At 36.8% G+C, this 22,724-nt stretch overlaps 4 protein-coding genes across 4 annotated transcripts; 1 reads left to right on the forward strand and 3 right to left on the reverse strand.

Moving 5' to 3' along the window:
* The first annotated feature begins 3,049 nt into the window (after positions 1–3,049).
* On the forward strand, positions 3,050–7,105 carry LOC122312970. The gene is made up of 2 exons (XM_043127656.1): positions 3,050–5,139; positions 5,916–7,105. Exons 1-2 carry the CDS (start codon positions 3,205–3,207, stop codon positions 6,795–6,797), a joined length of 2,817 nt encoding a protein of 938 aa, XP_042983590.1. The 5' UTR covers positions 3,050–3,204; the 3' UTR covers positions 6,798–7,105.
* Positions 7,106–8,067: 962 nt separating this feature from the next.
* Positions 8,068–9,453, reverse strand: LOC122312580 (transcription factor-like protein DPB). Its single transcript, XM_043127225.1, has 4 exons — positions 9,339–9,453; positions 9,121–9,255; positions 8,475–8,589; positions 8,068–8,305 (listed from the first exon to the last, which is right to left on the reverse strand). Exons 1-4 carry the CDS (start codon positions 9,451–9,453, stop codon positions 8,068–8,070), a joined length of 603 nt encoding a protein of 200 aa, XP_042983159.1.
* An 82-nt stretch (positions 9,454–9,535) lies between these two features.
* Positions 9,536–10,009, reverse strand: LOC122312581. The gene has a single exon (XM_043127226.1). It carries the CDS (start codon positions 10,007–10,009, stop codon positions 9,536–9,538), a length of 474 nt encoding a protein of 157 aa, XP_042983160.1.
* Positions 10,010–11,209: 1,200 nt separating this feature from the next.
* On the reverse strand, positions 11,210–19,897 carry LOC122312582. The gene is made up of 3 exons (XM_043127227.1): positions 19,061–19,897; positions 18,744–18,870; positions 11,210–11,295 (listed from the first exon to the last, which is right to left on the reverse strand). Exons 1-3 carry the CDS (start codon positions 19,895–19,897, stop codon positions 11,210–11,212), a joined length of 1,050 nt encoding a protein of 349 aa, XP_042983161.1.
* Positions 19,898–22,724: the final 2,827 nt, after the last annotated feature.

A 22,724-nucleotide genomic window follows, 5' to 3' on the forward strand; every position in this document is an offset into this window, starting at 1 on the left:
AGGCCTGTGCATATGACCCGGCAAACCGAGTGACCCGAATCAAATCGACCCGATAGATGATGGGTTATAAATCATCGGCTCACCGATCCGACAAAACAGACGGGTTAGATTTTATCGTTCAACCGACCGGCAACCTTCAATTTTCTCAAACCGGAGCCTCCAAGTATGTGGAGCTCAACCAGGATGCGATTTCCTTTACCTAAGACTCAACCGAATCAGGAAACGGGTTTGTTTCAAAACCAAAAAAGGTGAACAAAAACCAAACCAAAATACAATGAACGGCGAGTACTCCAGCCAAAATACAACGATCTCAGCCCAAGAAGAGCCACTAACAGACCGAGCTTCGACGGTCAAAATCCATAATTCTGATATGCTGCAAAACCAGAGAAACCAACCCCCATGAACAAAAACATGAAAAAATTCAAGAAAAATTTGGATCGATCAAAGCCCATTAAACAAAGGGGTTTGAAGATAGCCAAAAAGGGACTTCGTTTTTTATCAGAAGAAAGATATTCTGGTCTCCTTGCTCTCTCTCTCTCTAGCATGCTCTGGTTTTCCAGCCGAGAGGCTTACAGATCTAGACGTCGCTGTTTTAAAGAGTGTTTTGGGGAGACTCGGCTGCTGCCACCGCCGCTGCTGCTGGGTTTTGTAGTGTGTCGTCTTCTTATTGAACAGTTGATGCTCGGCAGGTCGAGGCTAGGCGCTGCCTCACCTTCTCAGCTCGGGATCTTCTATTTCGCCAAGACCACTTCTCTCCCTTCCTCTCTCTATGAATATGTTTTTGTTGCTGCCATCTATTTGTGAGTTTTCGTTTCTGACCGCATGGAAAACGACGTTGTTTTTGAAGTTGGGTCATACGGGTTCGACCCGGTTTGATTTTGTTCGAATCAAGTTAGTTTGGATTAGCATCTAAAATTGTGGTCATACGGGTCGGGTCGGTTACAAAACCGGCTTTACCAGGCCGGGTTGTGGGCCACTGCTGCAGTTATATTTTAGTTGTTCTGCCATCGCCTTTTTTTTTTTTATATATATATATACATATATAATTTTTTTATGGAGCATGGAAAGGTTATGTCATTGCTTTAGTTGTTCTTTAATTACACGCTTTGTTAAAGTCTCAGCCCCATTGGAATAATTCTTTAACAAAGTGCGTACGACTTTTCAAAAGTAAAATTATTCTCTGAGACTAACAAAGTGTGTACGACTTTTTAAAAATAAAAAGGACTGCACCAGCAGAAAGCAATTAAATAACAACTACGGTCTACGGCAATGACATAACCTTTCCATGCTCCATAAAAAAAATAATAAAAAAAAAGCGATGACATAGCATCCTAGTAAATTAACCAAAGTCATATTACATTTTTAACCAATATAAGATAAATTTTAATTTTTAACTATTCCATTCACATAAATCACATATTAAAATAATTATTTTTTATTTTATAATAATAAAATAATATAAGATAAATTTCATTTTGACTATTTACATCAAATCTTCATATTGAATTATCTATTTATTTATTATATAGTAATAAATAATTAATAATTAAAAAAATATTTAATATTTTTAACTATATATTATTTTATTTTATTTTATCACTTTTTATCATTTTATAATTTATTTTATTTGAGTTGAATGCAGTGAATTTTCTATGGAAACCATGGTTGGAGTTGAGTGGAATGATAAAGGGAAGGATGAAAAGATAGAAATAATGGATAAAATAAACATTTTATGAAGCTACAGTAGCAAGCAAATTTGAAAATAGTTTTGGTGTTTACTGAAGCTAAAGTCCAAATATTTGGATTTTGATTAATCCATTGTGATAGTATTTTGATGTCTAATAGCTAAATAAGGGATGGATTTAGCATTTGGCTAATCCATTGAGAATGCTTTAACAACTAAAAGTAATTGTAGCAGTGGGTTGAGGGCCATAAACAATTTTAGTACATGTTTGGAAATAATTTTTATTTTTTATTTTTTAAAATATTATATAAATACAAATAATTTCAAACTAATCATTATAATTTTTTTAAACTAATCATCACAACATTTTTAAATTTTCGAATAAAAAATAAAAAACAATTCATTTTCTCAAATTTCAAAACAAAAATAATAGTAAAACAATAATATTTTTACTTTATAATATTTTTTATTCAACTTTTTTTTTTGCTCATTGTCTAAAAACCCCATAAATATTTATATGTTAGCCCCCACATTTTTTTTTTAGCCCCCATATGACAATTCATAATATATATAGCAAACCTTCAACAATTTCAATTTGTTTGAAAGGGAGAGATAATATATATTCTTAACAAGGAGTGCTACAACAATATATAGATTACACAAAAGTAATCTAAAAAATTAATGTGATTTCACCTGATCCGTCATATTTACTTTTACAATAAAAGTAAATTTATAATCTGACAAGCCTCATAAAATTATGTTAGTTTGTTAAATTACTTTTATATAATCGATTTGTTGTTAGAGTTTTTCCCATTATCAAACACTAACTGTTTGAAAGAAAGAGATAATATCTATTGTTAAGTATTAATTTGTGAAAGAAGTGTTATAATTCTGTAAGAAGTACTAATCTTGTAAAACTATACTCCAAAATGATAACTTTGTTGTAAATACATACATTTGGTAGGTAATTATGTTGTAAATATTATTGTACATGTAAATTGGTTGTTGTGCATGTGAGAGTTTATTGTGCTTGTGACTTAATTGTTGTGCATGTGAATTGGTTGGCACAATAAACCACTATGGAAGTTTCCTATAAAAGGAAGCCTTGAGGATAATTTATAATACCCAAGAATAGAAGAGTAGTGAACGATATTAAACTTTTGAAGAGTTAAGTATATTGCAATCTCTCAATCTTCATAGTTCTCTTTTCTAATATTTCATTTATTTGCTACTTCTTTTTAGTTTATAACAAACTTTTTAAGTAATAATTCGCTTTTTAAGAAGTAACATAACACTGTACTCCAAAAAGATAAGGTCAAGAGGGAAAAGGAGTGGTTGGCGAATAACTAGTAAATTTCTCATGATTTAACACAATGCTCCAAAATAATAATTAAGGTCGAGAGGAAGATCAGGGGTTGATTAATTGGCAAATAATTAAGAAATTTCTCACATGTGCTGCTTGTAGCCATTATTCCAATAGCTTGAAGTACGCTTGCCGCAAGTACTGGTTCGACCGAGCGATGGACTTCTGGCTTGATGTTAAATGTGCTAATTTTCTAGAGTCTGCGATAGAAAAGACGGAGGAGCAATTTAGGACTCATTTTGGCCACCAGCATCCATTGGAGCTTCTCGACAACCTGCCTACCGATCCTATTTTCTGCTGCGTATGTGGAAAATACCCCTCGGATCCAACCTACGGTTGTCTCGAATGTCATTTTTTTGTCCATCGATCGTGTTTTGAACGGAGCTGGCCGGAGGAGATACAACATTTCTATCATCCCTGTCTTCTCACCCTTTCTGAAAATTGTATACCGAACACATTTTGCAGAGCTTGTAGACTACTCTTGCCTCAAGGGACCGCCTTCTATGGCTGCAAACGGTGCAATTTTGTGATGGATGTTGGTTGCACTTTTTTGGCCTCTACTGAATATGCAGGTAATCAAGAACAGGTTGGTCATTTCCTCCATGGACATCCATTGTCACTCTCCAAGATCGAGGAAAGTAACCAAATTGATTGCTACTTATGTGAGAAACCCTGCAATGGTACTGCCTATGGTTGTGGCAAAAGTGGCTGTGAGGATGTTTACTTTCACAAATCATGCGTTGATGAAACGCAGCAAGAGATCTTAAGTATCCGTCACACTCAACACCCTCTCACCTTGCTTGATCATCATTTAACACCGTCACGATGCAATTCCTGTCACGGGTTTATTGAACGGTTCACTCACTTCTATCAGTGCGCCATATGCAACTTCAACTTGCACTGGAAATGTAATGTAAAGGCTGCCACAGAATACGAGGGTCACAATCACCCTCTAATATTATGGGAGAATATAGATAATTACTATGGTCTTAAATGTGATAAATTTCAAATTACGACTACAATAAAAGAGACGGAGGAGCAATTTAGGACTCATTTTGGCCACTATTATCCATTGGTGCTTCTCGACATCCTGCCTACCGATCCTATTTTCTGCTGCGTATGTGGAAAGTACCCCTCGGATCCAACCTACGGTTGTCTCCAATGTCATTTTTTTATCCATGGATCGTGTTTTGAACGGAGCTGGCCGAAGGAGATACAACATTTCTATCATCCCTGTCTTCTCACCCTTTATAAAGATTGTATGCCGACGATTCGTTGCGGAGCTTGTAGACGACACTTGCCTCTAGGGGCCGCCATCTATGGCTGCAAACCGTGCAAATTTTTTATGGATGTTGGTTGCACTTTTTTGGCCTCTACCGAATATGCAGGTAATCAAGAACAGATTGGTCATTTCGTCCATGGACATCCATTATCACTCTCCAAGATCGAGGAAAGTAACCAAATTGATTGCTACTTATGTAAAAAACCCTGCAATGGTACTACCTATGGTTGTGGCAGAAGTAGCTGTAAGGATGTTTACTTTCACGAATCATGCCTTGATGAAACGCGGCAAAAGATCTACAATATCCATCACCCTCAACACCCTCTCACCTTGCTTGACCATCATATAATATCGTCACGATGCAATTCCTGTCGCGAGTTTATTAAAGACTTCACTCATGTCTATGGGTGCGACAAGTGCGACTTCAACTTGCACTGGAAATGCAATGTAAAGGCTGCCATAGAATACGAGGGTCACAATCACCGTCTACAATTCGGGACCAATATAGGTAACTATAGTGTTCTGTGCAGGGCTTGCAGTTCCACCATTGAATGCAAATCACATGTCATCAGATGTCTCTCTTGTAAAGATTTCAATCTTCATCTTGAATGCGGTCCATTACCATATAGAATTAAAGATAAATGTCACATAGATTCTCTCACTCTCACGAACTCTCTTGGTGAACATGAAGATGAGACAGACGATGAATTCTACTGTGATGCTTGTGAGAACAAAAGAGATCCACGATTGCCCACTTACCAGTGCCAAGAATGTCAATATGTGGCTGAGTTAAAATGCGTCATATCTGAGGTAAGACTTTGATCCGATTTGTATTGCTTTACTCTGTTTCGACTAGGACTAAAATGAGTCGGACGTCATGATCTTGTGTAAAGAATTTGTTTTATTTTACGTATTATTATTATTTTAATTTTTTTTATAGCACATCATGTGTAGGAGTTGATTTTGGAAAAATTTGCTTGTAAAAACTAATATTAAATCATATTCAAGTGTCAAGGTTAAACAACTATTTTACAACTCAAATTACAACTTCATATCGAAAAATTATATATATTTTTTACTTTAATTAAAAAAATATATCAAATTAGCAGCTCAAAACACATGAATTTTTTTTAATACCTAGTTTTAAATTCTCAAATATTTCTCAAACTGACAATGGTTTCTTGAATAAATTAAGGTTTAGGCTAATTAAATGGATGTATTTGGAAATATCGCTTCAAAAATTGTATTGAGTTAGCTAGTTAATAATGTGATTAAAATGTTTCGAAAATGGCAGTGTTATTGATCTCTTATTATTTGTTTAAAGCTTCATAAAATTACTTGAAGTGAGCTATGAATTTAGTCATTGATTAAAGGTGACATTTCTTTAGTTTAGTTCATCTTTCTTTTCTGTTTTTTGGCGGAGTTTGGGAATGGCAATTTAAGGTTGGTTTCCGTACGCATATGGAACATTGATCAGTTCATTTGGGAATGGTAGGGTTCAAGTACGTAATAGATGAATAGACCAGCAAATGAGCATTATTTTTATAGTTGGTTTGTACCCTTAAATTAATATTGATGATTTGTAGGTAATATCAACTTTAGCGGGAGAGTATGGAGATGCAGAGCTGAGAAGTCCTCTTGGACAATTAGGTAGGGTACTACTGATTAATCCCAAAGATGCAAAACATATGATTCAAAATAAAGAAGACCAACTACTCCAGCCATTGCCAGCTTCAAGAAGTTTAAGTGATATTTTAGATTCGCTGAGTGAAGCTGAGAAAAAGGAATTATTGTCTAGTGGTTTACAGATCAGAGGAAGTGAAATAGTTACTGGTAATCCTTTTGACGACGAGAAAATTTTACAATTTTCTGACGAGTCATACTCACATTTTATGAAATTTCTTCATCATGGCGAAAGCTTTTATGAAGAATTTCAACTCGATGGGAATATTCACAAGTACTATTCCTTCAAGTTGGATTTGGACGACAAGGTTGTATATGTTGGAGATCATATGGTTACTCGGAAGTATGCCTCTATCATCAGGAGCTTGCTTTCTAAGCATGGAGATGTTAGTGTTGGGTCCAGTACCTCAAGTCCAGAACTCAAAATGTGTTTCTTTCACGTACTATGTGAGTGTATATATAGCATGAGCAACACAAGTGTTGTGGAAATTACCGATGATAAGCTTGTTAAGTGGTGGAGAAGCTTGATAATCTTGCAGTCTGCAGGATTTAGAATTGAATTTGCCTTTGATCGTTTGAAGAGAGTCGCACATGCTCACTTTGGTGCTTATGTCAGAAAGCTAGTCGACAAAACTCGTCAGGAACTCGACCGAGATATTGAGGCACTCACCGAGAAACGCAAGCGCATAATAGTTGCAGAATCTGCAAAATCCAGCTTAGTAGTGGAATGCTTGAGAGAAGCTGAAGTATTGAAGCAGAGCAAAGCGGGTAGTAGACTGTTATAAACTTCAAATTAGGGTGCTAATTGTCTATTGGCATGCTGGTGTATATGGTCACAACATATATAAATAGGAAGAGGATGGCTCGTGGAGAAGAAATCATTTTGTTTGATCTGTTCACTCAATTTGTGACCATAACTGTCAGAAGTAAATTCAGTTGTTAAAGGCATGATTCAGATTGAAGTCCTTCCAGAGCTGCTACTTGTCTTCAACAATAATTCGAATCTTGTGTAAGAACCATATGTTCTAGTAGTACTATTTATTTCTTTATCAAAATGGGCATGCAAGGCATGATGTTGCCATCAACGACTAAATGATCCTTCTTTGCTATGCATTACCTTCTATACGGTATCAGTGAGTAACATTATAATCAGATAAATTGTGTTAGAAATTATACATAACAATCACACATGCACTAATTTCACAGCTTGTATAAACCAAGTATATATAAGAAACAAATACATACCTCCGATGTGTGAAGATGAGCTAACCATTTTTCTATTTCTTTGACATTTTGCTAAGAATTATAGCCATTCCAAATTAGCAGAGAAAATGGGGAGAATCAGCGTGAGAAACGTTACACATCTTTTCCAACTTTTAGAAGCACCGAGTGAGAAAATGTTAATGTTATATTTACCTAGCAAAATGTTCAGAAGCACTTGGTTTCAAGAATTAGCAATGCTGCTTGACGAGTGCGTGTAGGTGTCAAGCTGCAGGCTTTAGCTTATCCAAAACAGAGTAGTTACGAGAATCGAGCCTTATAAAATGTACATGTATTTTAAAGACGTTCTAACTTCTATCTGATATTTAGCTACAGCTGAAATGGTGGATTCCTACAGGATATCCTCTCTTTTCAGCTTTTCCCTTGTTGACATGTTATGGCAATAGAATCGTCGAACAAGAGTATACATAAATGCAATACGCAATACAGGGAACTCCAATTGCTGAATTGATTCTATAATTTTCTACGGAGCTGGAAAATCTACATTCTAACACTCCCATTTCTACTACATTAAAGGCTATAAAAGCAGGAAAAGAACATGATAACAAAAATTACATTGGCAGATTACGTAAAGCAACGAATTTGCCAGAAACAAAACCTCCTAAAGTTTCTCTGAAGAAGTGCACGATCTGATTTAACTATTTACAGAACGAGGGCAATCTAATGAGTTGAGCATAATCATTAGGGGCCATGCACTTCCGGCATATTACATTGCAAAATATACAGATATGCAAAGTATTGCTCATGTTGGGATGTTTGAGTCAATCCTGCTGATTAATGCTCATGCTTGACACGTGCTTTTAGTATTCCAGGAAGAGGCGGTGAGGTGGGAGGCCTAACCGCTGTGTTTGACATTGAAGGAAAGGGGATCTGTGGTTGATACATGCCTGACATGCTAGAACCTTCACCTCCATCTGCAGAGAGATTGTGCGCCATATCATCAATCTGTGGTTTTTCACAAAATTTCATTGCCTTTAGAACGTAGTTGTCATCATGGAGCTCAAATGGGGTACTGCAGAGAGAACCAAACATGATAAAATAGTTAATAACCAATAAATCCAATAATTTGTTGGGGAGCCAGGCACAAAGCAAGTGCTTTGGAAGAAGGATTCGCGTAGCACCTATCAATCAATGGGAGCTAAAATTGCAACAAATATAGCACACTCAATGAGCTCATTTACCTGTTGAAGTCAAAATGCACCAATTGCATATCCTCTGATATTTCCACCTCGACAGTTGCATGAGGCCAATAAGAGAGTGGTAAGGAAGCATTATGAAGCAAGGTAAGACCTGTCTCTATAGGATGACGATGACGCCTTTCGGAAACAACATTTTGTTGTGGGGTATAGGGGGTGGTGGTGTAGTGGCTTATACCATGATTGGACAAATAATTTTTTAAATTTAGAAATTCGCCACCATTGTCCGAGTACAAACTTTTGATTTTGGATTTAAACCTTGTTTCAACAAGCATTTTAAATTGTGGAAAAATGCTAGAAATAAATTGTCCAAGACACTTGTGCCACCCATCTATTGAAGTCCATTCATGTACATAAGAAACCATTTCTGGAATGGAAGAAGCCACCATTGAGTTTGGAAACATGTAGACGCCATTCTCACACACACCTCTTAGAAGTATTGCCCCCGTGGATCGTTCCTTCATAAGAAAATAAAGGGGGTGAAATTCAAGAAAAACATCGTTTTGTTTGGTGAAGTGATGGACTGAAATGAGATTCTTGTAAATATTTGGAACACATAATGTATCATGTAAATAAAAAAATTTTTTAGGCGTGGGTAAGTCTAAAGAACCAATATGTGTAACTGCCAAACCTGTACCATCTCCAAGAATGACTTCGTCAGTGCCATCATACTCAGAGTGAATGGATAAATTTTGTATATCACCTGTAATATTGTGGGAAGCTGCGGAGTCAATTAACCATTTGTTTTCTTGACCATCAGATGTTCCTGCACAATTAATAGTCATTTTAGAAGGTTGTAATTGCGGGCAGGCCGTAGCTGTGTGGCCCACTTGGTCACAATATTGACACTTGGGCTGGAAGCCTCTTTGGCTTGAGTTGGGGCGGCCTGAATTATTGTTGCGCCGTTGGTCTCAAGGTGGACCATTTGAGGAGCGGTTTTGGCCTTGTTGACGTGAAGGCCCATTGTTCTTGTTACTTCCTTTCTATTGTTGGGTTGCAAAGAAACCAAAACGTCTGCTTGTGAAGTTTGCAGCAGCCACAAGCTGCTATGTAGCAGCCTCCATCCTCCTCAAGTAGCTCTCATGTTCAACAAGTAGATCATGGAGTTCTTCAAAGGCTAGTGATTTGTCTCTTGCCCGAATAGGTGCAACAATCTCACAAAATTCAGGACCCACCCCGTTGAGGACATATAGGGTTAAGTCATCATCGGAGATTGGGTGATCGATGAGAGCTATCTCATCAGCCAATCCTTTAACCGCATGAAGGTACTCTAGGATTGGTCGAGTTCCATGCTGAATTAAGGTCAGTTCTTCCTTGAGTTGCATTGCCCTTGTACGTGATTTGCTTGTATACATAGTTGATAATTTTTTCCATGCCTCATATGAGGTTTTGGCTGTGGTAATGAGGGGCATGATTGTTGGTGAAGTAGATGCAAGAATAGCACTAAGAATTAGCTTATCTTGCCTAACCCATTGGTTTTTCTTAGCTACAGACGGTGGGGTTCCATCAAAAGGGGGCATTGCGATTCTCCATTGACATAATCCATTAAATCATAGCCAATTAGGAGTGCCTCAAATTGAGCTCACCATTGGGGAAAAGATGAGGGTGTGAGTTTCTCATTGATGTGAGCTGTGATGTTAAAAATGATAAGAGGAATTTCTGAGGAATAGATAGGCTGATTAGTGGAAGACAGTTGTGAAATGGGGATCAAATTCTCGTTGGAGAAAGGGTCTCCTGATACCATATAGAAAAGTAAATATTACAAGAGCTCACAATAGAAATTTCAACACACATTGTATTGATCCTTCGGATGTTTTTTATATAGACCTTACAAATCTATCTAAGGAAATATACAGTTATCAAAAACTGACATGTACATCGGTTACATAATTTATTTACAACAATTACAAAGCATGATTCTTGGCTTGGTTGTTGCTGCAGATCACTTCCAGATTTCTTGTGATTTTGAATTTTATTCTTGCTTTTTGTTACCTTCATTAATAGGCAGGTCTACATTTCTCAAATATCATGAACAAATAAAATTAAAGGCATGAGAAAGCAACTAAAATATCTAAGAAATGGTTACATCTCAAAATGATAAGGAACTTTGGACCAACATAAATGCCAGGAATGTATAAAATGGCAAATATAATCAAGTGAACATGTGTATTTCAAATGGATAGCCTTGATATTTAATCTTTCTGAAAAACCAAACTGCCATCATTGGTCCTGTCGTACTATGGTGATGAATGCACAAGAGCCATGTATAAGAAGAGAGAGAAAAAGTGCAGTAACAACAATAAGATATATCTCCTAGCATGTAATTAGATTTAGATTCACAGGATAAAAATCGTTTAAATCTCTACATAAGAAGGTATGGGGGGAGACCTAGGTAAGTCTAGATGGCTTCATCTCTAGATTGACGTAAAGCGAAAAAAGCTGGATGGCCCCTTAGAAAAAAATTGATGAACTAAAGAGCTATCATGAGACAAGATATATTGATGATTGTCACAGTCCCAGTAATATAAGCAAGGGTAATGCTTTATCCACACATTGTGGCTACTGATTATACTTTTTTATTTTATTTTTTATGTATTTTTTTTACTTAATAATTAATGAAATATTTTTAAATGATGTTATGAAATAAAAAATTAAATATTTAAATATATAAAAAATGTATTAAAAAAAGAAAAAAAATTATACCTTTTCGGTGGCCACCTTCAGTGGCCTTTCTTTATGGACATAGCAGCATCCAGCACCTTAAGTCTGTACCATAGGACAACTACAAGTGTTAGCACTACAGTATCTACAGCACCAAGATTACCGTCAGAGATCATTGGGAAGGCCGTTGAAGAGGTCAATTTCTTTTCACATTTTACTTTTATGAGTGAAATACGAATTATATCAAAATTTCATTTTTGCATTGTAGATGTGGGACGATTTGATTTGGGATGGAGAGGTGACAAGTTTACTTGAACAATAAGCATGAGGCCAAGTCTTTTACTAAAGAAAGATTGGACAGGGCACTAGCCAACTTGAAATGGAAGGAATTTTCAATGAAGGGTGGGAGGAAGTGCTAGTTTCAAGAAGCTCAGATCACAGGCCCCTTTTAATTTGTATGAGCTAGAGATTAGAAAAAGAATGGAGGCCAATGAGGATATTTAGATATGAAACAAATTAGTCACTAAAATATGAATGTGAAGAAGTGATTAGAAGTTTGATACCCCATATGATATGGAAATGGGAGGTAGTGTATGTGATCTCATATTGCTTGGAAACGAGAAGTTCATGCTCTTTATAATGTTCTAATAGGGTTCCAATTGTATTATTGACTAGTCTTTTTAGAGTATAGGCCATGTGGTTTGAGCCTTCGATTGAGGCGTTAAAAATGGTATCAAAGCCTATCTCAACTAAAAATGTGGGACTTGAGCCGTGCCACTTACAACAGATCGACCCGAAGAGGATGTCGGGAATTTAAGGAGGTAGATTGTGACACCCCATATGACATAAAAAGGGTAAGTGGTATATGGGATCTCACATTGCTTAGAAAGGAGAAGTTCTTGCTTTTTATAATATTCCAATAGGGCTTTAATTGTATCATTGACTAGTTTTTTTGGAGTATAGGCCATGTGGTTTGAGCCTTCCATTGGGGCGTTACAAAAAGGGTATGGCAGTAGGAATCAATAGTAGATGGAGTATCAAAGAGGATGATGAGTCTACTAGAAGACATCAAGGGTGTTTTACTTAGGTCGAGTAAACAAGTTGACTATAATAAGAGGAAACTAATAAGAGAAAAGATAGAAGTGTTAAAAAAAACTACAAGTCAATGAAGGGAGTCATAATATAGAGGAGATTAAGAGAATACAAAGAGAGATTGGGATGTTCTTGAGAAGGGAGATTTGAAATGGAAGCAAAGAACAAAAGTGAATTGGTATCGGCTAGGGGATAGAAATAAAAAAAATTTCCATAGCTGTGCTAATAAAAGGAGAAGGAAGAACAATATAAAGCTGCTTATTGATAAACACAACAGAAGGCTCACGAGTCCAGAAGAGTTGGAAGGAGCTTTCAGAGGCTTTTTTGAAAAATTGTTCACCTCCTCTTAGCCAAGCATTGTTGACATCGATGAATGCTTAAAGAACATGGAGCCTTGTGTGTCAAGTGAGATGAATGAAAATTTGACTAAGACTTTCACCAGAGTGGAAGTTGAAGAAGTAATAAATCAGATGGCCTCCTTTGAAATCACCTAGACCAGATGGCTTTGAAGCTTGCTTCTATCAAAGACACTGGCACATAATTGGAGATGAAGTCAGTAATGCAGTGCTGTCATGGTTAAATGGTAATTCATTAAACCCTTATGCTAACTTTACTTATATTGCACTGATCCCAAAAGTAAAGGAACCAAGGCTGGCTAGTGCATATAGGCCTATTAGCCTATGTAATGTAGCTTATAAGATCATGTCAAAAGTTTTGGCTAACAGGTTGAAAAAAGTTTTAAATGAGATTATATCTCCCAATCAAAGTAATGGTGGCGTATGAGAATTTGCACGCAATGAAAGTAAGAAAGAAAGGAAAGTTGGGGAATAGGGCTACCAAGTTTGACATGTCAAAAGCTTATGATAGAATTGAATGGCCATATCTGGAAGCAGTTATGAAAAAGCTAGATTTTTGCAATAAGTGGACTAAGCTGATAATGAAATGTGTGTCAGCAGTAACCTATTATGTGCTTATAAATGGTAGACTAGGAACAAAGATACAGCCCTTGAGAGGCTTGTGACAGGAAGATCTATTGTCTCCTTATTTATTTATCCTTTGTGCTTAAGGACTTAGTTCTTTGCTTAATAATTTAGACCTGAGGGGTGACACAAGGGGAGTGATAGCTGCAAGGGGTGGAACTCGTATTAATAATTTGTTATTTGCTGACGATTGCATACTATTTGGTAGAGCCATGGTGGAGGAATGGGTTAAAATACAAGGCTTGCTACTGAAATATGAAAGAGCCTTAAGTCACTACTTGAACAAGGAAAAGTTTGTTGTGTTCTTCAGTTCCAATACAAGGGATGAAGAAAAATGGATGATTATGAAGAGAGGGGGAGCAGTCATGAGAGGTAGTTATGAGAGATACCTAGGGTTACCTATTGTTGTTAGAAATTTAAATACAATACTTTTAGATGCATTAAAGAAAGAGTATGGAAAAAGTAAACAATTGGAGGAATACTTTCCTGTCAGTTGCAGGGGAAAAAATTCTTATCAAGGCTATTCTCCAGCAATCCCAACCTACACTATGAGTATGTTCCAACTCCCAAAAAACTTGTGCAAATAGCTCAATATAATGCTTGCAAAATTTTGATGAGGAAACCAACAAAAAGGTTAGGAGTTGGGTTTAGGGACTTAGAATGCTTTAATATGGCTTTGTTGGCTAAGTCGGGGTGGAGACTCTTGTAGAACTCAAGTATATGGTAGCTAAGATCTATAAAGAGAAGTATTTCAAAGTTAATTATTTGCTAGAGGCAAAATTGGGCCATAGGCCATCCCTTATATAGAGGAGTGTGTGGAATGCAATGAGCTTATTGAGCAAGGGATTGAGATGGAGGGTTGGTAATGGAAAAAGTATCAAGATATGGGGACAAAAATGGCTATCTACTCCCTCAACATTTAGCATACAATCCCTAGTATCAATTTTGGATAGAGAAGCAAAGGTGAGTGAACTGATGTAGTGCAAAGGGGAATGGAATGAGCATTTGATTAGAAGAATTTTTAACAAAAAAGAAGCAGACCAAATTTGCAGTAGAATAATGATAGCCTTACCACCCTTCTACAGCCCCTTTATTACTCTTCTTTTAAAAAAAAAAAATTAAAATTTTTGTTTTACTTAATGGTTAAGGAAGTGATTATTAGTGAAGTTGTATATTTTTTAAATTTTTTCTTAATGATTAAGGATGTTAAAAAAATATTTAAAAGAAACAAAAATTCAAATACACAAAGAGTAGTAAACAAGTAGTAATGGGATAGTAAGGGTATCATTACCCTTTTCTGTTAAAAGTGCATACCATGTGGATCTTGGCAGAAAAAAGGCCGGCCAAGGTGAATTTTCAAGGGGGCAAGACACTGATAAAAGATGGAAAAGCATGTGAAATTTGAGTGTCTCAGGGAAAGTAATACTATTTTTATGGAGAGCAGGCAATGAGCTCTTAGCCTCAAGGAGGAATCCTTTTTTTAAGAAAATTGCAGACAATCCTTGCTGCCCCATCTGTAAAATGGGAGAGAAAACAACTATGCATATGTTGTGGCAATGCCTTGCAGCAAGTGATGTTTGGTTAGAATCTCTGAGGGTGGTGCAAAAATTGAAAACTGAAGAAGCTGATTTGTTAGCTTTGTGGGAGAAGCTCATGGAAAAGTTGAGTTAGTTAGAAATGGAAGAGATAGCCATTGTAATGAGAAGAAATGAATTTATATTTAAAGGTAAGTTCAAATTGTTGAAATCTGAGGACTTGAACATGAAAATATTGAATTAGAGAGAAACAACAAGCATGAAGAGAAAAATGTTCTTGTTCCTTCTGTATTGATTTCTTTATATGTGTCTCTAGTTAAAATAATAACCACATATATATATATATATACACAAAAATCAAAAGAATCAAAGGAACAAAAAAACAAAAGAAGATAAAGAAGATAGTGACCATAAATTGCTGCTAACAAGCTTTTGCTATGGTAGTGGCAACAGAGTCCTCTGACACTAAGAGACAAAACTTTTTGATGCTAGGTAATTCTCTAAGTGGGACTGTAGGTAGAACCAATGCATCCCTCTAATCCTTTTGATGAAGTTTTATACTCCCCCACAAGATGAGCATAGATGTTAAGAATGCCCATCTTGGACAGTAAGAAATGCAGTGTAGCAGTAGGCAAGACCTTGGTGAAAAGTCAGCTAATTGAAATTTGGAAGGAAGGTGAACTGGTATGATCATTCTTGCTAAAACCTTCTCCCGAATGAAATGACAATTAAGCTCTATGCATTTGGTCCTCTCATGAAAAACTGGGTTCGTTGTGAGGTGTAGAGCAGATTGACTATCACAGTATAATGTTGCAGCCTTAGTGTGATCAATCTGGAAATCTTTCAAAAGGGAAATGATCCAAGTGATTTCACAACTCATGTGGGCTAAGGCCCTGTATTCTGCTTCAGCAGAACTTCTAAAAATTGTAGCTTGTTTTTTAGACCTTCAATTAATCCTAGAGTCCCCAAGAAATATGCAATACCCTGTGATTGATCTTCTTGTCTCTAGACAAGCTGCCCAATCTGAGTCACTAAAAGCCTTTAAATGCAAAGTTGACAAAGCTGAGAATAATATACGTTGCCCTATAGATCCTTTCAAATACTTCAAAACGCTATGAGCAGCTTTCAAATGTATCTTTGTTGGTTTGTCCATAAATTGATTGAGTATATGGACAACATAGGTAATGTCTGGTCTTGACATAGTTAAGTAGATTAGGCATCCAATTAATCTTCTATAGATTGTAGCATCCTTCAACAAATCTGTAGAAGTGTGACTGAGCTTGTGATTAGTCTCAATGGGGGTGTGGATAGGTTTGCATCCCAAGAGACCTGAATCCTCAAGTATTTCAAGAGTGTACTTCCTCTAACATATATGTATCCCAAACCTTGATCTTGCAATTTTCAACCCTAAGAAATATTCCACTTGCCCCAAATCTTTAATTCTAAACTATGAATGCAAATATGCCTTTACAGCATTAATTGTTGATAGACTCGAGCTTCCAATGAGTATGTCATCTACATACACCAATAGAGCAACAAAACCATTTTTATCTGACCTTGTAAACAAAGAGTAATCTGATATAGATTGTTGAAACCCAATAGAAGGCACAAAGGAAGAGAATCTTGCATTCCATTGCCGAGGGGCCTACTTGATACCATACAATGACTTGTGCAGCCTACAAACTAACTTCCCATTTCCACCATGAGTCTCCCCCTTGATTTGATAACCTGGAGGTAGGTCCATATATATTTTCCTCATCAAGATCCCCATTGAGGAATGCATTATGCACATCCATTTGACTTCAATGCCAATTATGGATGTCAACTAAGGCTAGGAAAATTCTGACAATGGTGAGCTTAGCTACAAGACTAAATGTTTCTTGATAATCAAATCCCTCAACTTGAGTGTAACCCTTGGCCATTAACCTGGCCTTATATCTCTCCACATACCCATCTGAATTGAGCTTGACCTTGAAAACATACTTGCAGCCAACTGAGGTCTTTCCAAGGGTAAATTAGTGACTGTCCAAGTTCCATTTCCTCTAAAACATTCAACTCAGACTGTACTGCTGCTTGCCAATGCTGAGACATCATAGCCTCTTTGAAGGTTTTTGGTTCATGCAAAAGGGAGAGTGAAAGGGAAAAAATTCTTTGTGATGAAGAAAGATGAGAGTAGGATAAATGTTTGTGAAGTGGATGATCAGTGGATGATCAGTGGAAGTGGAGAGTGATATTTGAGTGGGTTTGCTAGTGACTGCTTGACAATGATAGTCATGTAAATATGAAGGAGGTTTCCTAACACGATCAGATCTCGTATGTGAGGTGGTGGACTGAGTGGTGTTTTGTGAAGGAGTTAAGAGAGGAGCAATTGGAGTGGGAATTGGTTCAAGGTTAGTGTGAGGGAGAGAGGAACTAATTGGTGAGTCTGAAGTGGGAATGTGAGAGGAGCAATCAGATTGAGGTGTTGAAGGAGAATCAAGTTGGTTTGTGAAAGGATCAGATGGGAAAGAAAGGAAATGTTCTGTGACAGGTAAAACTGGAGGTATGTGTTGATCATGAAAGGATTGATCATGAGAGGAAGATGTGTTAAGATCAGAATTTTGAAAGGGGAATGTGGATTACTAAAAAATCACATCTCTAGAGACAGAACATGATTGATTCTCGATGTCATAAACCTTGTATCCTTGATACCTGCTGGATATCCTATGAAAACACATTTTCTAGCATGAGGGTCCAATTTGGATCGGTTGTGTTTGTCAGTGTAGACAAAACATAGACAGCCAAATACTCTTAAGTGATCATAGGATGGTGTGGAAGAGAAAATTTTCTCGTAAGGTGATTTTCCATCTAAGATAGGCAAAGGAATCCTGTTAGTTAAGTATGCAACAGTGATGATTGCATCACCCAAAAATTTTAAAGGAAGTGAGGCCTGGAAAAGAATGGCACTTGCAACAGAAAGGAGGTGTTGACTTTTTCTTCCAACAACTCCATTCTGTTGTGGAGTATATATACAAGACTTTTGATGTAAGATTTCATGAAGATTATAGAAATCAGTCATATTGAACTCAAGGCCATTGTCTGATCGAATTTTTTTAATTTTAGCATCAAATTGAACTTTTACCATGTGGAGAAAAGACTGTATTAGAGCTTTGACTTTAGTTTTAAACTTCATAAGAAAAGTCCAAGTCACTCGACTATAGTCATCCACAATTGTCAAAAAGTATTGGTGCCCTTAATTGGATACTTGAGAATAGGGCCCCAAAATGTCACAATGAATTAGTTGAAAGTGGGAATGAGAAATGGAAGTACTCAACTAAAATGAATTTCTCTTTTGTTTAGCCAAATGACAAATAGTACACTGAGTTTGCTCTCTACATTTTACTTTGGAAACTTGAGAGTGAATTAAACTCATTCTCTGATTGGATAAATGTCCTAATCTAAAATTCCATAGATCAAACTCGTGCTGTCCATTTGCATTGAAAGCTTGGCTTTTGATTGGAGGCTTGAGATGGTGACTGGAAAAAATGTATCTTTTGACTGTAGTGTTATGAAGGGAGCTGGAAAGAAGGTAGTAGAGTCCATTGTGGACCTTAGCTAGACCAATCGCCGTCCATGAATATAGGCCCTGTATAACATAGTGTTTATTCAAGAAAAAGAGACACAAAAGAGGGTTATTGGTGAGTTTAGTCACATAAATCAAATTAAAGCTAAATGATGGCACACATAGAACATTAGTGAGAGTTAATGATTCTGAAAGTTAGAAAGTTCCAATATGAGTGACTCGAGCTTGTGTTTTATTAGGAAGCTGCACAAAGGCTTGAGTGGAACATATTACAGAAGAAAAAAGGAGGTGGAACGGACCATGTGATCTGTAACACTAGTGTCCAGAATCCAAGGTGTCTTTTGTGTTTCTTGTGTGGAGGTGGGATTATGATGCATCAGTGAATCAGGAGCAAAAAATGCAGTAGAGAGATAGATACTCTTACTTGCCATGTTAGAACTTGATGGAAGTTCGGTCACAATAGCAGCTGACTGTGTGGGGTTAGGTTGAATGGATGAGGTTTGGCTAGAGGATTGGTAGGTCTTTGGTTCATGTATGTTCAATTGAGATATCTGAGCATTAATCAAAGCAGCCAGTAGTTGAATCTGAGCTTAATTAAGAGGCAATTTTGATGGACTCCCCAAGTCTTGCTCTTGGTTTAGGGATTATACCTAATGTGTAGAGTGACTAGCACCAAAAAAAAAAACCACTAGAATACCCAGATTTTGATTTAGTGAATTTAAAATTTGGTGGAAAACCAACCAATCTGAAACATTTCTCCTTAGTATGTCCAACCTTGCCACAATGATAACATGTCATATCAGATTTTTCTTTACTCTTATTGTTTTGTAAAACAGCAAGAGCTGGTGACTCAGGTGAAGACAGTGATACAGTGCGTATTTTCCTTTGCCTTTCCTTTTGCAAAACTAAAGAGAAGGTCTTGTCAAGGAAAGGCATGAGGCTTGTGAGTATGATCTGTTCCCTTATATTATCATATTTGTCAGTCAACCCCATTAAAAACTTAAAAATATTATCTAACTGTTGTGTTTTGCCAATGTCATTCAAAGCATTACGATTACATTTTCCACACAAACAATGAGGCAAAGGTCTGTAGCTATTTAGTTCTTCCCATATAGCATTGAGTTGAGTAAAATATTCACTTACAGACAAGTTTCCTTGCACAATGGAATTTAGTTGCTGTTGGAGATTATAAATCCATACATTATCAGGTTGTGAAAAACGATCTTTGAGTTTCTCCCACACATCCTTGGCTGAACTCACGAACATCACATTTGAATCAATCTCCTTTGAAATGGAATTGAAAATCTCAATGAGTAAATTGTTGCATCTTAACCAGGGAACATAGAGAGGATCAGAAATGTCTAGTATGGGAACAGAGCCATCTAGAAATCCTAGCTTATTTTTTATTGAAATAGCCAATGTGAAAGACCTGTTCCATGTAAGATAATTTGAACCTATTAAAGGTGGAGTGACTATCACCATGTGAGCATTGTCACTATGATGTATAAAGAAATGGCTATTAGGATCTTCTGAAGGAGAGTTATATTTGGGTGATTTTGGTTGAGGATTCTTAGCCATTGAGATAAAAGAAAAGGCAAATATAAAAGATTAAAAGAGGTAAAGCCTAAGTTTGATGGGCGAGGCAGTACTCGTGGTTAAGCAAGAAATTGTAGATTTGGTAAGGTGAGAGGGGATCTGGGCAAGTGGAGATGGAGGTAACCAGGGACTCATACTCTGTCCCAAGGTCGGCAAGTACATAAATAGAGAATTCATAGTCTATTAGAGTATGGCCCGCATCACTCAAAGAGGAGAAAATAGATTTGGCTTTGTTATAGTATTCTGTGATTGATTCAGGACCTTTCTTAAGGGTTGCAAGTTGATATTGGTATGGAAGACATGGGCAGTTGATTTGGCAGATAAAGGGGTTTTGAACGTTGGTCCAGATTTCATGAGATGTGGTATAGTCGAGGACCTGGGCAAGGACTGAGTCGGAGAGGGAAGAGTTAAGAATGGAAATGAGCATCTAGTGTTGTAAGACCCATTTATTGTGCTCGGGATTTGGGTTACCATCAATGAAGGTTGTAGGGGAGGGAATGGTGCCATCAACATATCCATACAGCTGATGGGTTTTCAAGAATGGAACTATCTATACTTTCCAAAGTAAGAAGTTGTCATTGGTAAGTTTAATATTGACAAACTATGGGGAGGAGGAGATAATAGAAGGTGGGGGAAGAGTTCTGATGTAGCCATAGAAAAGGAGACGCTAGTCGTCGGCTCTAGATTCCATATTGAATATTCAGAACACTAAGGAAGGAGACAATGTGTTTGAGAAAAGGTTTGAATTGGACTCAAGCATGCCTTCGAATTCTACCTTTTTCATTGATTCACAATTGTAATAACAGTAGGCTATTTATAGCAGATTACATGTAACGGATTTGATTCCTGTACCACCTATACAATGACATATGCCCCTATACAGAGTACAACCATTTTACACAATATTCCTCTGCCACCTTGATTGCGTTAAGTGCATGCACTGCTGTGATGGTCTACAGCAGAGTGAAGCGTAGTGCTTAGTGCTGCAATAGAATGAGGTGCCTTAATAGTACTTAACATTTGATGCATTCTCAGCTGTGATGAATCTCCATGTCAAGTTTGCTCATTTGCATACATTGTAATCCGTCTGTAATTGTCAACTTTCATGGAATGAAAAGTAAAGCAATATATTATTATATTGTGTGCCACAAGAGTGCACTTTTGACAAGCATACAGGTGAGGGACGTATGCTACTGACTCCATCTAGTAGGAACTAGCTAGGGGATGATTCCACAACTCCCCCCCCCCCCCCCCCCCCCCCCCCCCCCAAAACACAACAAATACGTTTTGAGAAAATGGTTCAGGTGCTTTGTCTCTCTTCCCTGGAGGAGTTAACGTTTTTTAACTTTTGAGTTAGTTGGAAAAGCAGGTAAATGATAGGAAACCATCAAACAACGCAACAACTTGAGTTAGTTGTATTCCTGTCTTGTTTCCAGTTTGTTTTTTTAGCAAAATTATAATTAAAAAAGTTTCTTTCTATGTCCACTAAATTGTATTGTTATTACAAGCTTATTTTATTTTCCACTAAACTGTGTCATTAAATACAGTAGCAACAGCAGTCGCACATCTTTTGTAGCGTCGGTAGCGGGACATACATATTATACACAGACGTGTGGAGAACAATTTGGTCCCGTGGGTCAACGATTCAGTAAATAGGATAAGAAAAAAACCAATAAATATGAGTTTGTGAATGGGTAAAACTCAGCTCCCTTCCACATTGATATGACGTGAAACTAGAGACTGTCCCCTTTTGCCGTCAGATTAGCAATCCCCACGTACGTACTGTATGGAGAAAAATATCATGTGATACTTGAACTAGAATATATTGCGTAACATAAACAGCGAGTGGTTAATGGGTCCATAACGTGATGGCAGTAGATAAGCCGAACGTCGACTAGGGAAGCATTGCATCAAACTGGCCAGTATTTTTTTTTTCTTATTTGTAATAAATCATTCACTCTCAAGGGTTCCCCTGTGGTATGGAAAGAAATGAAACAAACATTATGAAACATCAATTCCTTTTTTTTTTTTTTTTACAACAAAATTGATATGGTAGGGCCGGCTCACATGGTTATTTAAGTGTCATAGATTCTCCCAAGTCCAACGTCCTTACAAGAAGCAGGTATTCCCCACCAATTAATTAAAGTTATCCGCAATAAACCACAACTAAAAAGAAATACCCATTTTTCGACGAGTGTTATAGCCATAAAAAAAAATTATAAAAAAAAATTATATAAATTGATATAATTTTATATGATTTAATAGATTTATTTTATAATTTGAAATAAGGAAAGGTAACATATATCCATTGTTAAGTACTGTTAATTCGTGAAAGGAGCTGTGTTATAATTCTTTAAGAAGTACTGATCATGTAACAGTAGTGTACTCCAAAATGATAAGGTTAAATATTCGCCTTTTAAGAAGTGACTAATTAACACTATGCTCCAAAAAGATTAGGTCTAGAGGGAAAGGGGGTGGTTGGCGAATAACCAATAAATTTCTCATAATTTAACAGTACTGTGCTGCAAAATTAAAGAAAAATTAAGGTCGAGAGGGAGGGGGTGAGTGGCGAATAATTAAGAAATGTCTCGCAAGTGGTGATAAGGTCAAGACTCAAGATGCCGGAGAGGGGGTGATTGGAAAACAACCAAGAAAAAAATGAAACAAGAAATGGCCAAATGAGTGGAGATGATGAAGAAGTCAGGAGATTTATCCGGCTGGCCTATAAAAGTTCTGATTAGGAAGAAGTACTGAGATATATGGATCGATTTATGCAGAAGTCATGTAAATATCAAGTAACGTCCAAACC

This window comes from Carya illinoinensis, chromosome 6 (assembly GCF_018687715.1).
Source record: "Carya illinoinensis cultivar Pawnee chromosome 6, C.illinoinensisPawnee_v1, whole genome shotgun sequence".
NCBI lineage: Eukaryota > Viridiplantae > Streptophyta > Magnoliopsida > Fagales > Juglandaceae > Carya > Carya illinoinensis.

What these genes read in the sequence shown, in the direction of transcription:
- LOC122312582 (XM_043127227.1), bottom strand. Translation starts at nt 19,897, where the DNA reads ATGGCTAAGAATCCTCAACCAAAATCACCCAAATATAACTCTCCTTCA. An exon ending in AGGAGAAATGTTTCAGATTG is followed by an intron (nt 18,871 to 19,060) that starts GTTGGTTTTCCA and finishes ATTAATGCTCAG; the next exon opens with ATATCTCAATTGAACATACA. An exon ending in ATCAAGTTCTAACATGGCAA is followed by an intron (nt 11,296 to 18,743) that starts GTAAGAGTATCT and finishes TTGGTGCTGTAG; the next exon opens with ATACTGTAGTGCTAACACTT.
- LOC122312581 (XM_043127226.1), bottom strand. Translation starts at nt 10,009, where the DNA reads ATGCCCCCTTTTGATGGAACCCCACCGTCTGTAGCTAAGAAAAACCAA.
- LOC122312970 (XM_043127656.1), top strand. Translation starts at nt 3,205, where the DNA reads ATGGACTTCTGGCTTGATGTTAAATGTGCTAATTTTCTAGAGTCTGCG. An exon ending in TAAAATGCGTCATATCTGAG is followed by an intron (nt 5,140 to 5,915) that starts GTAAGACTTTGA and finishes GATGATTTGTAG; the next exon opens with GTAATATCAACTTTAGCGGG.
- LOC122312580 (XM_043127225.1), bottom strand. Translation starts at nt 9,453, where the DNA reads ATGGGCCTTCACGTCAACAAGGCCAAAACCGCTCCTCAAATGGTCCAC. An exon ending in CAAAGAGGCTTCCAGCCCAA is followed by an intron (nt 9,256 to 9,338) that starts GTGTCAATATTG and finishes TTAATTGTGCAG; the next exon opens with GAACATCTGATGGTCAAGAA. An exon ending in CATTCTTGGAGATGGTACAG is followed by an intron (nt 8,590 to 9,120) that starts GTTTGGCAGTTA and finishes GTCATCCTATAG; the next exon opens with AGACAGGTCTTACCTTGCTT.